Source organism: Manacus vitellinus, unplaced genomic scaffold, assembly GCF_001715985.3.
Source record: "Manacus vitellinus isolate BGI_N305 unplaced genomic scaffold, ASM171598v3 scaffold_5_pilon, whole genome shotgun sequence".
In the NCBI taxonomy this organism is placed as follows: domain Eukaryota; kingdom Metazoa; phylum Chordata; class Aves; order Passeriformes; family Pipridae; genus Manacus; species Manacus vitellinus.
The window spans coordinates 14,975,713-14,992,263 of NW_021940682.1; the positions used below are offsets into that span (position 1 = coordinate 14,975,713).

Below are 16,551 nucleotides of genomic sequence, written 5' to 3' on the forward strand. Positions count from 1 at the left end.
ATGGGTAAATTTATACTCCTGCACACATCCTCCGAGCCTTCAGCCAGAACAAACACACAGAAAATGCCTTAGATCTGATTTCCTTTGACTCAGCAGCTTGCTTTGTCATTTACACCAGAGTAAAAGCTGCTTTGATAGGCTTTCATGTCAGAATGATAGCTTTTTACATTGCTAAAATTGGGGTGCCAGGCTAGCACAGCCTCCAGCCTGAGCAGAGGAAATGGGCTTGTGGCAAGCCCTACTGCTTCTGCTGGGCAGGGCTCAAGGTGGATGGCCCAGCCTTGAAATCTGGCCCCTGAGGAGGCAGGCAACAGCACTGTAGGCTCCATACAAAAAAGAACTGCTTGTAGTTGTTGCTAAAAAACCTGAATTTTCCTGATTCCAGATCACTGGAGAGATTTGTGGGCAGAGGAACCAGACTGGTTCAGGAAAGTTCTCCAGTTTCACATCAACTAAAGGGACCCATTCAAATTTGGCCCCTGTCAGTAAATATGTGAAAATGCAGAAGCTTTAATCTGACTTCTGATTTTTTAGTTAAACAAATAAGATGCTAGTTATTTCCACTGCAGAGAAAAATCTGACCCTGCAGCACCCTGAGGGCCTCTTTTCTCCTGTCTAGTTGGGTTTAATCTTGCAGTTTTTAAGCCTGTTTCATGATTTTGAGGACCTGACATATATTTGTGGAGAGACTGTAGCAGGCAACACTGCCTTTTAAAAACTGGGCCAAAGCACTTTCGTGTTCTGGTTCCTTTCAAGGACACAGATGAGATTATTGACATGTCCATTCACTGTACTTCCCAGGAAGGTTTTGGTACTCTGCAATGAGTTTGTTATGCACACATCTCTGTGTGCTGTGTCACCTCCTGGCCATACAGCTGATGCCTGGGGCTGGGGACTGAGAACTATTTCCAGTTGTGCAGCCTGAAGGCTATTATTTGTGTGTCCCTTTGCAGACAGATAAAACTCATTCTGCTCATGCTCTGAACTGGCCAAAAGCTATATAATCTCTCAACAGGACTAATTAGCTCATGCTCCACAGCTTGCTCATTAGTAATGGCTGCTCAGTTTTCAGTTAGTTTGTAGTGTGGGTAGAGGGACCTTAAGTCAGGAGATGCTTACCCCGAGTAACCTGGGAGTAACTGCTTAAAACCTGCATGCACATTCAGGTTTTCCATCTGTAAACTGCTAAAATATTGATGTTCCTGCTCTGCAGGGGAGACTTAACCTAGGGAAGCAGCTTCCTAGATATTTGCAGAACACGTGGAGATATTAACAAAAAAGTTAGACTAAGAGTGCATAGTATTACCATTATTATTATTATTATGGATTTTACGTTGGTTCTTGAGTACATGATTGCAGTCCTCTGAGAGGGGGAAACAGAACAAGAACAAAATAAATATAAAAGAACAATCTGTCATTTTCACCTCTTCTTCCCTCAGAGCGATTCCCATTCACTGTCTTCCTTTCATGATGAAAAAAGGTGTATAATATCTCTCAGATCAAAGGAACGTGGCATTTTTCAGTCCCCAAAACATTCTTATTTTCTTAATGAAAGGAACTGTAAAGCCCATGCTCTAACATAGGACTGCTCCTTTAGATAGAGGAAGGCACAGAAACAACTAACCCTGTGTAAAGACACGGTGCCCTAATTCATGTTCTTGTTAGCAACCACAGCGAACCCAAGTACCAAATAAAACCTGTGCACAAAAATGTGGTTGTAGAGCCAGAGCCACCACGAAGCTTCAGGGTTGTGGTTATGCAGTCTACCCACATGGCTTCAGGGAGCTCCATTGGATTTAGACAAGCTTGTCAGCCAGGCATAAAAAGACAATGGTGTGAGAAGAGTTGTGCTAGAAGGACATACTTGTAAAGGCTGACAGGTTTTGCAGGTGAATTAACCTTGTTTTCTGGAGGCACAGCTGTAGATTGAAGGTGTTGGTGGAGTAAGGAAGGAATGTGAGAAACCAGATCCTTAGAGAAGAAAGTTTTTGCCTTTGACAGCTTGCAAGGCACAGAGGGCTTCTCATTGGGAGTGTTTATATGGAACCAGCTCATACCAAATATAGTGGCCAGACCCAGACTTGCAATTGCCACTTTTTAATGGAGACCAAAATAGAAGAGCTGGTTACAAGGCAGCATCACATGTGCTGCAGAGGGCTCTGGCTTGTCAGTCTCTGTTTCATCCATTTTTCATGCATCTCCTCTTGTTCCATCTGTTTTGTCTTTTTTTTCAGCTGTATCTGATGAGCTGTAATTGTACTTTTGATTAGATATTTTTCCATGAGGACTTATGCTCTCCTCCACAGTCCTCTTCATCTTCTCCCAACTGCTCCTTCCCCTCTGCTCTCCTTAGTTGTCCATATTCCCATTGCAGGTAAAAATCTTCCAGAGATGATCATCAGCCCTTGTAAGAGGGTCAGAACAAATAGTAAAATAGGGCAGGTAAGGACATATCTTGGGGATCCAAGCAACATCACTGGGGACACAGCTACAGAAATGGCCCAAAAGGAATTATTTTGCTCTCTGTCTTTTGGAAGGTGTCAGTCAGGGGAGAGTTTTTGGGGCCTTTTTGAATAAACCGCTTTCTACCAGCATCATTCAGCAGGAGAGATCTGCTTTGGCTCCTTCACAGGTGTTAATCTGCCTGGACAAGGACCTGGGAGCAGGTAGGGAAGTGGGACGGTAAATGGAAACTGGAAATCATGGAGTATATCTACGCCCACTCCGTGAAGCACTCTGTGTTCACTGTCAGGTGAGTGCATGACTTGTTCTTCTGCTCTAGCAGGATCAAAAGCTACATGGATGGATGTGTTGGGGATTGCTTTCCTCCATCAGAGCATGAGAGTCTACAAACCACCCTTGCCTTAGAATTCACTGAGGGTAAAGAAATTACTTGTACACTTTGGTTGTTTTTTTCCCCATGTCCTACCCTGAAGTATTTTAAAATAAGCTTTTTTTTTTTTTTTAGCTTTAATTTTGCTTCTGAATAATTTTTCAAATATGGGGAGTTTTAAAAAGTTTCAACAGTGGAATAAAAATGAAAGGATGAATGCACGTCTGGTGAAGAAATCTGGACATCCTGTGTTGGTGGCAAAAGGAAAGGAGGGGGGGACCAGAGATGCAGTTTTCCTCAAAAATATTTCATTAAAATGAATGAAAAACTAATTCATGTCAAGAGAAGAAGAGGTGACTTGAATTCATTTTTCACAGCAAAGTAATGCTTTTCCATTTTGTAGGGATCTCAGTAAATACTATTAACACATTTTGCACTCTGGGATGCTGAGAAATTACAGTTATACACAAATTCTGTGACAGGACAAAGAATATAAATCAAACCACCACTTTCTAAATGGTATGCCTTCTCCAGCTGTATTCTCCCAATTATTACTGTTCTCACTCATAACTGATGATCATTAGTTATTTTCCCAGTCACTGTAACATCCCTGGAGAGCCCCTCACTGAGTTTAAATGCCGGGAGGGGGTACAGGTAATGCAGGGTCAGTAACATTTGCAGCTGTTCATCTATTTGCTGTTCAGAATATGACTTGGTACCTGCAGCTTACTGAGTTCTGAACACTAACTTTTCAGCACTGCTCAAGGGCAGGAGCAGCAACCAGGAGAGATGAATGTGGGAGGGAGGGAAGGAAGGTGAGGGGGTGGAAAAATGAGCCTGCTTTACTGAATAATGAGGGGAGTAAAAATGAATGGGAAAAGAAAGAGAAAAGCTGGTTTAAATATTTAATCTCTGTTGCATTTGCTTTCGAAGAGGAGACAAAAGCCTTGGAACATCTTTTGTCTTGAACTAATTTTGACCAGAGATGAATGGCATGTGATTGTCACTTCTGTCATTTGCCTTAAGGTGGAGAGAAACAGACTGGTCCTGCTGCATCAGCCCATCACATCAGTCTCTGTCTCCAGCCACGGCCAGTACCTGAAGCTGCAGAAGGCATTAAATTACTCATGACAGTGACAGTTCAGCCTCATGAACCCACATCTCCCCGGATGCTGGTGCCAGCATGGTCAGTGTGCATGCTGCCTGAGAGCTGCACCTGTTTTCAGGGAGGTGGAAGCTCCTTTGAGGGGTCTGAGAAGCAGTTGTGTCTCACCACAGAGCAAATTGCTTCATTTAGGTCTTCCCCATTTGAAACCAGCTGGTTAGTGCAACACATATTAGTTGTATTTTCCCCTTGTATCTCCCCATTCCTCTGTGCATCTTTCTACCCAGCCTCTTTCTGCAACATTTCTCTTCCACTTCCTTTGACTCGCCCTCCCTAGTCCTCCCTCTCTTTCCACCACTGTACAGGCAGAACCAAAAAACATGCAGCTGTCTTGTCTACCAGTCACAGCTGCACCATTTGCAGTACCTTCCAGCTGAGGCAGCCCCACAGATGAGCCAGCAGGACCTGCATGCCAACATCAGACACAGCAGCTACATGTGCTGATGAGCCACTGCATCAACAAACCATGGAACCATAGAATGGTTTGTGTTGGAAGGGACCTTAAAAATCACCTAGTTCCAACCCCTCTGCCACGGCCAGAGACATCTTCCACTAGAACAGGTTGCTCAAAGCCCCATCCAACCTGGTCTTGAATGCTTCCAGGGATAGGTCATCCACAACTTCTTCGGGCAATCTGTGCCAGTGCCCCGCTACTCTCGTAGCAAGTATTTTTTCCCTTAAATCTAATCTGAATTTCTTCTCTTCCAGTTTAAAGTCATTATGCCTTGTCCTATCCCCACTCCATCTTACTGGTAGGCCCTCCTTAGGTACTTGTGCTAAGGTGTTCAGCACAGATTTCTCTTCTCCAGGCTGAGCAACTCCAGATCTCTCAGCCTGTCTTCATAGAAGAGGTTCCATCCCTCTCATCACCTTTGTTGCACTCTAGACCCAATCCAACAGGTCCATGTCCTTGTTGGGGCCCCCAGAGTCGGATGCAGTATTCCAGATGGGGTCTCATGAGAGGTGAGCAGAGGGGCAGAATCACCTCCCTCAACCTGCTGGCCACACTGCTTTTGATACAGCCCAGAATATGGTTGGTTTTCTGGGCTGTAAGTGCACATTGTCGGGTCATGTTGAGCTTTTCATCCACTGATACCCCACGTTGTTCAGTTGATATAACTCATCTTCCACACATTCTGTTTCCCTTGTCTCTCACACTGGACACCCAAAAGCTATGGTCAGTGTCACCCAGTGAGGCAAGCACAGCCCTTTGTAGCAATGGTGGTTCTCTGCAGCCTGTCATCCTAAGAGAAAACCTTAGACAGATAAAAACCTCATTTAGGCTTTCTTTATAGACTGGAGGAGTGGGAGGAAGAAATGCCTCCAGAGAATAATACATTGTAAGCCTGCCTTTTAAATTGGTAAATATCTGTAAGCCCTAAGAAAGGCTGATAGTTTCTGACTAACCAGAGGCAACTGTTGAGACTAGGGACTTTTCCTCTCATTTTGGCAGTGACTTTGTCTCTCTGATTCACTTATTCCCTTTATAACCCTAAAAGCAAAGAGGTGCTGCTATTTCTACTCCTCAGATGGGGACAGATATAACATGACTTCTCCTTCAGAATCCCTCAGGATGCCTTTGAAAAAGTAGGGATTTTTTTTGAGCTCTGGTCTCCTGAGCTGTGGGGGAAAAGTATGAAAGCCTGGCTTTTTGTCAACTCCTTACCTGGGAGCACACCATAGTAAAGGAAGCTAAAAACACCAGTCTAAAAGCCTACAACAATGTCTTCCAAGCCTCTGAAGGTTCATAGTTATCAATTATCTTTTGAAGGTTTACTTCAAAACTAATTTATATTTTTCCTAGCTGTCTGATAAGAGATCAAATAAAGCTAGGGTGAATAGTCAAGTATGTTCCTATTTTATTTTGATATCATTTGAGGAACTCGACTGGCTACTTGAAATGCTGGAGAGAACAGCTGAGTAGGAGTTTGGACGCGGTGAAGCCAGCTAGGCAGGAGTTTTGCATTTGGTTTTCAAAAGAGCTTGAGTAGGCTGAGATTCCAGGCTGATGAGATGGTCTCCTCGATGACTACACTTCTTTCTTGGTAGAGAACTCAGTTCACTTGACATGTGAGCTACAGGGATGAAAGTGGAGTTTATTTTCTGTAGCATTACAGGACTTGACCTTGCTGATTTTTGTGGCAGTTTCTCCTGTGGCAATGATACCAAGATGCTGGTTACTCTGTTTGAATCTAAGCTACACAAATAGCTGACCGGACACCAAAGATGGCAGCTTTTGGTCCAGGTTTGATCTGAACCAATGACTTAGGAATGGGAAGCATCATATCTTATGCCAAAAATTTGTCTGAGCCATAAAAATACTCCTCTGCTTTTTGCCAAAGAAAAAAGGCACAGGAGCTGACAAAGGAGATCTGGTACTGTGGTCTAAAAAGAGCTCAGTTCAAGTCATGACCAATTACCAGTTCGGTACCAGGTGAAACACCAGGAGTGTTTCAATGGTGCTCTGCCGAGCTGTGCCCTTCCTTCCCAAATCTGAAGTTGTTTGCAGGAGCTGCTGCACCCTAAATTTGATCAATGCTGTTTTGCCTTTGTGTTAGCCTGGGAGTCCCCAAATGCACGTCAGGACAGCTCAGGACAGCCATGACCGACCTTAGTGGCAGCTGCTGCCTCTCACAGACAGTTACAGCAGGACTCATCCCACAGCCTGCGCCGTGTCCTTCCATGTCTGTCGGCACAGAGACACTCACAGGAGTGTCAGACCATGTGCCTGCAACAGCCACGAGAGGAGTCCTCCTCGGCAGCTGCTGCGGCTGCTGGCTGTGGATGGCTGCTGTGCGGCGCCAGGAGCGCGGGCAAAGCAGGGAAGCGTTATTCCGAGGGTGGCGACAGAAACCTCCTTGTGCTCCGAGAAGGGGAGAAAAAGCAAAGCGTCTCAGAAATTCCTCCAAAACTACAGGAATTTTTCCACGGGGAATAGGGGGAGAGAAAAGGAGGCGGGGGGGGCAACAAAACTGGAGAGATGTGAAACGTACATGGTAGTTGGAAGAATCTTTGTGTTCAAAAAAGAGTAAATTTGCTCAGAAAAGGAGGAGGATTGCAGGATACCTGAAACTATTTTCGCATTTGGAAGAGTGTGCCTCCCTTCCATTTTCTTATTGTCAAAATACCTTGAAAATCTCAAAGTGTTTTTCTTCCTCTTTCCCCCACCCCACCCCTGATCAGGAGTTTTAGGTGGGAAATGCTGAAATAGTTCATTTCAAATCTTTCAAAGTCAATCTTTTTGACATCTTTTAAAATACACTCATAGATCTAAACTATTACTTTAGCTCAAAAAAGAGAGAAAATTCAAGGTCATTATCAATTAAATAAATTGCAAAGACAATTTTTCATTTGGGGTTTAACAAACTGCTTAGATTCACCCTATTTTTAATTTGTTTCTGTCTGTTTTCTGAGTCTCAGTTCCCCACACGTTCAGTTGTTTGACCTTTTTTTAACATTTCTATTACCCATGTGTAGTTTAGTTTTTCATTTATTTAAATATTAATGAGAGAACAGCAGTTGCACATTATTCTTGTTTCTCAATTAAACCAACCAGCCATTCTAATGTAAATGTTTTTGAGGTTGAGGAAACAGGAGAAAGTATTCCATACAGCAAAAGTATTACAGAAATCATGGACAGAAAGTCCCTACTTGGGGAATGAGTCAATCTACTGCTATCTAGCAGAAAAGATCAGCACGGAAGTATAGAGCCTTTAGAAACAGCTTATGAATTTACAGCTTGCAAAGTAAATGAATTCTCTGTGTCTCTCATACACACACGCTAACTCATTCCCCACACATGCATACATACAGGTCTCTGGTGGAAAGACAGGGAATGTGCAGTCTGCGATGCATATGAACTTTCTGTTTAGAGGAGAAAAGATTTTTCCAATAGGCACAAAATCCCACCCCCTCAGCACCCCTCCTTCCCCTGTGTCTGACACTGACTTCAAGGGAGGAGTTGAGCCAATTATCTGTGAGTCCTGCAGAAGAAAAATCTGCAATTTGCCAGTAGTTGTGAGAGTGAGAAGGAGAAAGGCAGCAAGGGAAGAAGAAAGACTTAATTGGTAAATATAAAGAAAAACCCCTTCTGTCCTAGAAAGAGAATATTTTAAAGCAAATCTCAGACCAGCAGAAAAGAAGCTTGTGCAGAGGGATGTACCAGGCAAGACCTGGGGAAGCATAGACAACTTCTATGCCTGCACTGATCTTTCCCCATAGGGTCTGAGGCAGCATAGAGGCAGGGTGGGCCGGCCAGATGCACCCACTACCCTGCACAACTAGGTCTTGCTCCTGAAATTCTTTCCCCCTCAGCAGAGCCTACGCAACTTGTAAGAAAAGACAGTGAGGGTGGGAGAGACTCTGCTTTTCCTTTTCTCGAACTGAGGCTGTGAAGGAAAAAGCTCATCTCACCAAAGGGAAAAGTTGTCACTGGTTCTGAGACTCTTCTTTAGCCTATGTCGATTGCCTGATCCAGTAATTACCATTCATGGGATAACACCCTCTGGAGCCCTGCAGTCCTTCCCAATCCTGCTAAGTTCTTGGAAAACACTGGAGAAGAACTGAGCCCAGAATAAGCAACGTGGGAGCCACAGAACAACAGCCTTTTACAGCAGCAGCCACCCCTGATTAAAATTATCAGCTTCATCAGACTGCACCAAGATCCAGGACTGCTCCTCCAAGGAAAGAGAGGTAAGAAATCAGCATGGAGTTTGGGATGAAAGTAGGAAACAAACATCCCACAGGAGTGATTTTGGCGTGCATGGAAATTACAGGGACACTAATAGTGATTAACAAGTGACAGGTCTGTTATGCATGATAGCATTTGTGTCTGCCTATGTCCTTTTTAGCTGGGTGCAGTGATTTACTCTGGGGTGGCAAACAGAGACAGAAGCAGTAGCTGGAGATGGAGGAGTGCAAGAGAGGTAGTTCAGAAGTCTGTTCATGGATGGAGAGTGGTAGGGAGCATACGCCCTGATGGGAGGATGGAAAACTAAGGTGCAATAGCTCTTGGTAGGTTGAATGAAGAATATCTTCCTTAGATATCTCTCTCTGGGTGCTCAGAATCAGATTTGTCAGTACCTCACTGGAATTCAGTCGAGCACTCCTCAGAGCATACAAAAGCAGGTTTGTTGTCATTCACCTGATGCCTGCCTATGAAAAGAGCAGTGGTGGTTACCGGGTAGGAGATGACACAGGGAGTCAAGATAAATGGGATTTAATGATTAATTTGTTCTGCTGTTTCAGCTCTCTCTGGGCATATGAGCCTTTCCCTTTATTAAGAGGAGATAACATTAATTGTTTATATTTCTATGGCATTTTGAAATCCCTGCACTGTACCAATATAAAATACTAATGTAAAATTTCTAGCATCAAGCCAGTGTATAAAGCAGAAGGTATCACTGGGAATTAATCTATGCTTAAGAATTTAATAAACTGGAAGGAAAAGATGTAGATTAAAGCCAGCTGGAGCTTGTTTGTCTCCTCATTCTCTTCTGATTGATTTTGCTTTACTTAGTACATGAACATGTGGTCGCTCTCTCTGTTTCTTTTCTTCTGCCTTTAATCTTTTTCAATGTATGAGTGAGTGCCTCTGCTCCCCCCTGCCACCTCTGGGTGTGAATGCTGAAGTTTCATTCCTTTTCTGAAAAGGAAAGAAGGCAGACTGTGTTGAACTGGAGAAAAACTGGAGTGGGGGGATAAGAAGAGAAGGCACAAAACACAGATATAATATCGCAGTTCAACAGCACGCTCTGGAGTCATATTTGCAGGAGAGGTGATGAGTAGCAACTCCATGAGTCAAAGTACTGGAAAGCATTTTTCGACTTCAAGTGAAATGAAAAACAGTTAAGAAAGCACAGGAGTTCTCTTGACTGAATGCCTTGACAGGTGGAACAAGGACAGCGTAAAGTGATCAGGTCCGTCAGCAAGCATGTTCTGTACAGGACATATAAGGCATTTGCTTAAAATGCATAACTGTGCTCAATCCCTGATGCTTTTGCACCGAGTTGTACGAAACTGATCTCTAGCAGGTGTAAACCAACACAGTCCACTCACCCTCATGCAGCTACACTGGTCCATCTCAGTCTGAAGAGCTGACTCACTTCTAGATACTGATGCTGGGCTGTAAAGAAGTTTCTAGTTTTCCTCATTAATCTATCTCCCTATTTTTCTCTGCCAAATAAGCCCGAGAGGGAGAAAGGAAGCATTAAGTCTGTTCACGAATGGAAGACAGTATTGAACTGGCTACGTAGGAAAAGGCAGAGACAACGTACATGGCAGTGTTGTTTCAGAGACTGAGTATGGTGTTTCTGCACTACTGGAGACAGGTCCTGTGGTGACTAGAACACAGAGTCCAGTTCAAATACCAGATAGGTCCTGTTGTAGCTAGAACACAGAGTCCAGTTCAAATACTGATGTGCTGCTTGCTGTCATTCCCACCACAGCAATCCCAACAGTACCATAACTCTGCATGTATGTGTCCTTTCAAAGTTGTGTGCTGACATTACTGTCTGCCTCTAATATCATGCTGTCCTGCCTGCTGACTATAATTCAGAGTGTAAGCTACTCTGAGGAGAGCATTACATTTTCTTTTGTCCTTTAGGTAAGGCTGAGTATGCTGTTGTCATGCGGCAAATTATATTAATAATGATAAATAGTTGTGTTTTGCTATTTCCTTGGGCAATAGCACGGCACTTGGAATGATGCTGGATCAGAATTCCAGAGACTTCTTTATTTAGCAGTGACTGTATCTTCACTGCTGCTTTGGTGCTTAGCACATGTTAAACAAAGTAAAATATTTTAAGCTCTTGACTGAGATAATTGTCAGCCACATAAAAGCCTGGGAGATAAAATTCACTCAGCATAAAGATAGGAATCCAGATCTGGACCCAGAAATGATATTTCAGTGTACATAAAGTACTTGCATTGTAATATTAAATAAACAATACCTAAGTTAAATAAGCGGCATAGTAGGAACTTGATTATTCTTTAATAAGATCCTAGTAACCAAAATAAACTCTTTACAAAATGTGCCTTCTTTGCTCTAACAGTCAGCTTTCCCCCCACAGGGGTTATATTTTTCCTTTCTGCACACAATTCATTTGAACTGGTACACGAAAAATGTCTGAGCATCACTTTTTCTTTCCTATCAAAGTTTTCTGCATCTGAGTGCTGTGTCAAAATGCAATCTCCAAGGTCTCTGACATTTTAGATGTCAGGGGTTGGAAATCATGTCTAAGAGCTATTTAAGATGGCTGTCCTTCATCTTTTCCTCTGCTTGTACTTAGCACCCGCAAAGACCATGACACCCACAAGAGCTGTGTATGTATAAAGACTGAAGCTCCTACGAAATCTACATTTCTGCAGTTCTACCCATGGCCAGCCATCCTGCTGCAATGTTGATAGTTTGCTGATAGGGAATTCCCACACTACCAGTCCAAAGAGTAAGATTAAAATCTTGTTTCTAAAAGGTCACTGAAGGTACAGATGTTTGAATTTATCACCAGCCAGTGCTATTTTGTGACTCACACTCCCTGCACCAGCAATGAAGGTTGCATGGGATCAACTATTTAAAGTTACTGAGATGTCTAGCTGCCACTGATGTTCAGCATGATTTTTGTTTGTGTCCGACTTTTAGTTGATCTCAGAAAACAAGTATCATGCACAACTCCTATTTAGGCAACGAAATGAAGCGATCTAGGTTCTAGTGGCAGCTGCAGTGGATGTAATATATTGGGGAATCTGACCTCTGTGTTTATGTATCTAAATGAGAACCAAGCTCTACTGAAAAATCTGGTAATGTGTAAGTGATGCAGATGGTGGGAAGAAAGTTGGTGTCTAAGTTGAAGCACAGCTGATGAATTTAGCCCTTAATGTTTAGATGAAACAGCAAATTGCAATTCAAAAGTGTGTTATTTTTCAGTGTAAATGCCTTCATTTTTATATTACTTTAAAAGAAAAGAAAAAAAAATACCAACAACAACAACAAAATCAAACAAACAAAAAACCCAAAGCCAAATATTCTCTGGAAATGAGACTGAAAAAGTTTAAGCATTTCCCGTTAAAAGATTTCTGTACGGACCATTCATCTACTAACCAGGACAATGCTCCAGAGCACTCTTTGACAAGCTTGTGGCAAGGAGCTCCCTGTTTTATCTTCCATTTTGTTTCTGATCTTTCCTCCAACTCTGCTCTTTCCTCTTTCAGGATCAAGCAATGATGAAGACCATGTCTGGTGGAAACTGCAACCTGAATGTGCCAGCCAAGAACTCATACCGGATGGTAGTGCTGGGAGCCTCCAGGGTGGGGAAAAGCTCCATCGTCTCACGCTTTCTCAACGGCCGGTTTGAGGATCAGTACACTCCTACCATCGAGGACTTTCATCGCAAGGTCTACAACATCCGGGGAGACATGTATCAGCTGGACATCCTGGACACCTCTGGGAATCACCCTTTCCCTGCTATGAGGAGGCTTTCTATCCTGACAGGTGAGAAAGTCATGGGGAAGTGAGTAGATGGGCAACAGTGGGTGAAAGATCTTAAGGATAGATTATTTTCAAGATTAGCTTGAAAAGTGTAGCATGGAGATGACTTTTTCTTGGGAGGAAGCTAAAGGGACTGCTTGATGTTGTTGCAAGATACACTTCCAGAGAGAGAGATTTCCTGTCTGGGGTGCTCTGGCACTACAGGGAATGCATTAGCCACAGAAGGGAAGTCCACTAGGTGAAGATCTGAAATTGAAATTTCCTTCTAGTTTATTTCCCTTCTGCCTTCCCCTCTTGCTCTGTATTTTTATTGCAGTCACAAATAAATGCCTGAATAAAATCTTGAGGACACAAAGAGCAGAAGAGGGCAAAATAAACATGTCATTATAAAACACATGTAGTGAAAAAAAATGTAAAATGCACAAGAAGGGAATTCTAACCGAGAAAATCCCAAAGAATTTTTTATTCCTAAAATTTCCGGCCCAATTTCTTTGATTTGATATTCCAGTAAAAAGATACCTCTTTAGTCTGTGCTTAATCAAATGTGTTAAAAGGAGGGGAGGGGAAAGGAAAATGGGGGGCTCAGTTTGAACATTCTCACTGTCAAACTGTTCCTGTTGTGAGCTAAAATGAATTTTTTAATTGTAAAAGTAACAGTAGAGATATCTTCAGCCACACCTCACAGCAAACCTACTTTCTGGATTCGCTGTCTACCCTTCTAGCTGGCCAGTGAAACATAAGTTTCACATCTGGCCAGGATAGCATGTGCATTCAGTGAGGTCCTAGGACCAGTTCCTGGGATGCAAATGTGAGCTTTTGTCCCTGAAAGCTCTCTTGGCATGTTCCACATGAATGTCATTCAACAGGCAATGGTTTGCCTTATTTTCTACTTGCATAAGGAATTGTAAGTCAGGAAATGTCAAAAGGAAATGCCAGGGGATCTGTGTCATTTATGTATTTCTTTTTTTCCATGGCCTGTTTCTCTTGAGCAAATGCAACGGCAGCAGAGTACTGCACACTGAGAAACTTCTTATTACTGACTTAGGCATTCAGGACTGACCAACTGTAATCTTTAGTTCAGGTGTTGTTCCATGCATTGTGTAATCAAAAGACCGAGGCTGAGTGGCTACTAGCTCTCCACTCCTACTGGTGTCAGAACAGGCTGTGTTTTACACGGAGATACAAACAAAATTTAGAGAAAGGAAGAGCAGTGCAGCAGAGCTGAGATAGAACCACGTTTACAAAAGAGAGCAAAACACACAATAACTTACAAGCTCAGTGCAAACTAGGAACGTGCTCAGATATCACTGAAGTAACATCATAGCCGAAAGTCTTTTCCGTAGCACTACAGAAAGGTGTGGGGAGTTGAATTAGAAGAACTAAAGTACAGCTGAGTGAATAGATGCCAAAGGAACAACCAAAAAACATGGGGAAGAGATGGCAAATAAACCTATGTCTTTTTCAAAATTTGTTCCTCTGACACTGGCTGCAATGAACAAACCTTTACAGTATCTTTTTTTAAATTGCAGGGGATGTTTTCATCCTGGTATTTAGCCTGGACAACAGAGAATCCTTTGATGAGGTCAAGCGGCTCCAGAAACAGATCCTTGAGGTCAAATCCTGCCTGAAGAACAAGACCAAGGAATCAGCTGACCTCCCTATGGTGATCTGTGGAAACAAAAATGACCACAGTGAAGTCTTCCGCAAGGTACGCACTGATGAAGGTGAGAATCTTGTCTCCAGTGACGAAAACTGTGCTTACTTTGAAGTGTCAGCCAAGAAGAATACCAATGTGGATGAGATGTTCTATGTTCTCTTCAGCATGGCCAAGCTACCTCATGAGATGAGCCCTTCTCTCCACAGGAAGATCTCCATCCAGTATGGTGACACTTTCCAACAGAAATCCTTCCGGATGCGCCGATTCAAGGACATGGGTGCCTATGGCATGATCTCTCCCTTTGCTCGCCGGCCAAGCGTCAACAGCGACCTGAAGTATATCAAATCGAAAGTTCTCCGGGAAGGTCAGTCCAGAGAGAGGGAGAAATGCACAATCCAGTGAAGGAGGCTTGCACTTCTGTCTTAAGTCAACATCCACATGCAGTGCCTTAAAGAAAAAATGGTCCACGGGAACACAGAACGAGTTCATGGGGTTTATTGAGAAAACCCAACGTGGAGAAAGGATAACTCTTCCTGTGGATTCTGCTGAGTCACAAATGTAAATAACATCATCCTTGAAAATGACTGGGAAAAAAGTATACGCCTGAGACACGAGTGCATCTTTTTGTCTCTGTAATGTAGTTCCTCTTCATTCCCCTTTTTGTGTAAAGAACACAGGCCTGAGAAGTAAAGACTTTTCAACCTTATCCTTACAAAGAAAATAGGTCAAAAATGCACAGGAGGCATTAACACTTACCCAGCATGCAGCTCTTGCTAAGAGAGAGGAAGTTATGTGTGTGTGTGTGTGAATCTCTATGTGCCTGTGTGTATGTGTGCATGCATGTGTGGAGCTCTCCTTTTAAAAAGTGGGACTTGCATTTCAAAGGGCAGCAGTCCTAACTGAGGATTCATGGATTGGGAGTGGACTCTACATGTGGATGCATGACTTCCACTCACTTCTGAGGGCACCTGCATTAAGAAGAACTTGATTTTATGTTTGTGGGAACAGTTACCATTTGACATCGACATGAATGTTGGTTTATGTTATAGATTTTATTTGGGATTTGGGGTTTTTTTATTGTCGGGGGTGGATTTTTAGCAAAATCAGATGGTGTGTTTGACATTAAATAGTGTCTGCTTTCTACCACTGAAAGGTGTTTTTCATCTGTAAAATTTTCTAGTATGTACATTGATTGAAAGTGAAATAGTTCTGCAAAAACCAATGCATTTGACAGCTTTTCAAGCCTGGTGTGATATTGTTTCTCAAAGCAGCCACACCAACTCTGAGTACGATAGTACAAATGCCACCCTCTGCCTTGATGGTCACCGGAGTAATGATTTCTTCCTCTGCCTGTATCAGCCGAGAGTGACCAGATTAATATGTAGACTTAGGCCACTTAAGAGGCAGGATTGGGTTGTTCTTCAGAATTAGGAACTGAATGATTATAGGGCCAGCTCCATTGTATTTCTTCTGTTAACATGCCTCTAGTCATTTTGTTCATGTATTCCCCCACTGTCTGATAAAGGTTGCCTGGATGTAAACCTTTGCACTGCAGAAGTTCTTCAGAACAGAAGCTTTGTGCTGGCTGTCCAAACAGGGTTGAACAGACTGGCCAGATAAATCTGGGGCTGTACATTCACTTCTTTCCTTTCTCAGCTCAGTACAGGCTTCCTTGTCTTCATCTCTCTCCCTGTTCTGCTTTTGGCTCTGTTGTTTGATGAGTTCCTGTATGCCCTCAAAGCCCAATATATTCTCTCAGATATGAGCCTACCACTCTTGCTGACTGAAATGAGATGTGTGCACACATATCTGTGAGCAAAGCATGGCCCCAAGACTGTACACAACAGTAGAATATGTATGTTATATATACCTCAGATATATTCTCCCTTTCTCACCCTCAGTTTCTGTTCTTGGCTGTGGCTGCCTTGCTGTGTCTTGGGCAGAGCTGTGAGCTAGTTCGTGCTATAATTTGACAGGAAACCAAGAATGATGATTGTCTGTAAAAATTAGCCTCTGGGACGCAAAATCCCATATTCATTTATCAGCTCCACCCTTCATTGGTACTGTATATTGACTGGTAAAATACACTGTTCTTTTATTCCTGTTGCCAAGGCAGCATCTTTCTGATCATGTCTCCCTCCCTCTCTATAAATATGTAAATGGTTTATGATTAAACCTGGTTTATTTATTACCTGTGTCCTGGTCTTTTATACTTCCTCCAAGGATAAGGAGGAAGGTCCAGTTTTTGTGTTGTGCCGGTACATCAAGGCAAGTGAGTTCTGGGTTACAAGTCCTGATGAGATCTCCAGTAAGTTCTGGAAGAACCTTCTAAGTCCTCCAGACACCAGGGGCTACACACTTGTCAGTTTGGAATAGAATTATATCCACATCTATCTATCTGTCTATCTATT

At 42.9% G+C, this 16,551-nt stretch overlaps 1 protein-coding gene across 1 annotated transcript; it reads left to right on the forward strand.

Moving 5' to 3' along the window:
• Positions 1–7,918: 7,918 nt before the first annotated feature.
• RASD2 (RASD family member 2) lies at positions 7,919–16,328 on the forward strand. Its single transcript, XM_008931583.4, has 3 exons — positions 7,919–8,690; positions 12,207–12,486; positions 14,013–16,328. The coding sequence occupies exons 2-3, from the start codon at positions 12,216–12,218 to the stop codon at positions 14,540–14,542; spliced, it is 801 nt and encodes a 266-aa protein (XP_008929831.1). The 5' UTR covers positions 7,919–8,690; positions 12,207–12,215; the 3' UTR covers positions 14,543–16,328.
• Positions 16,329–16,551: the final 223 nt, after the last annotated feature.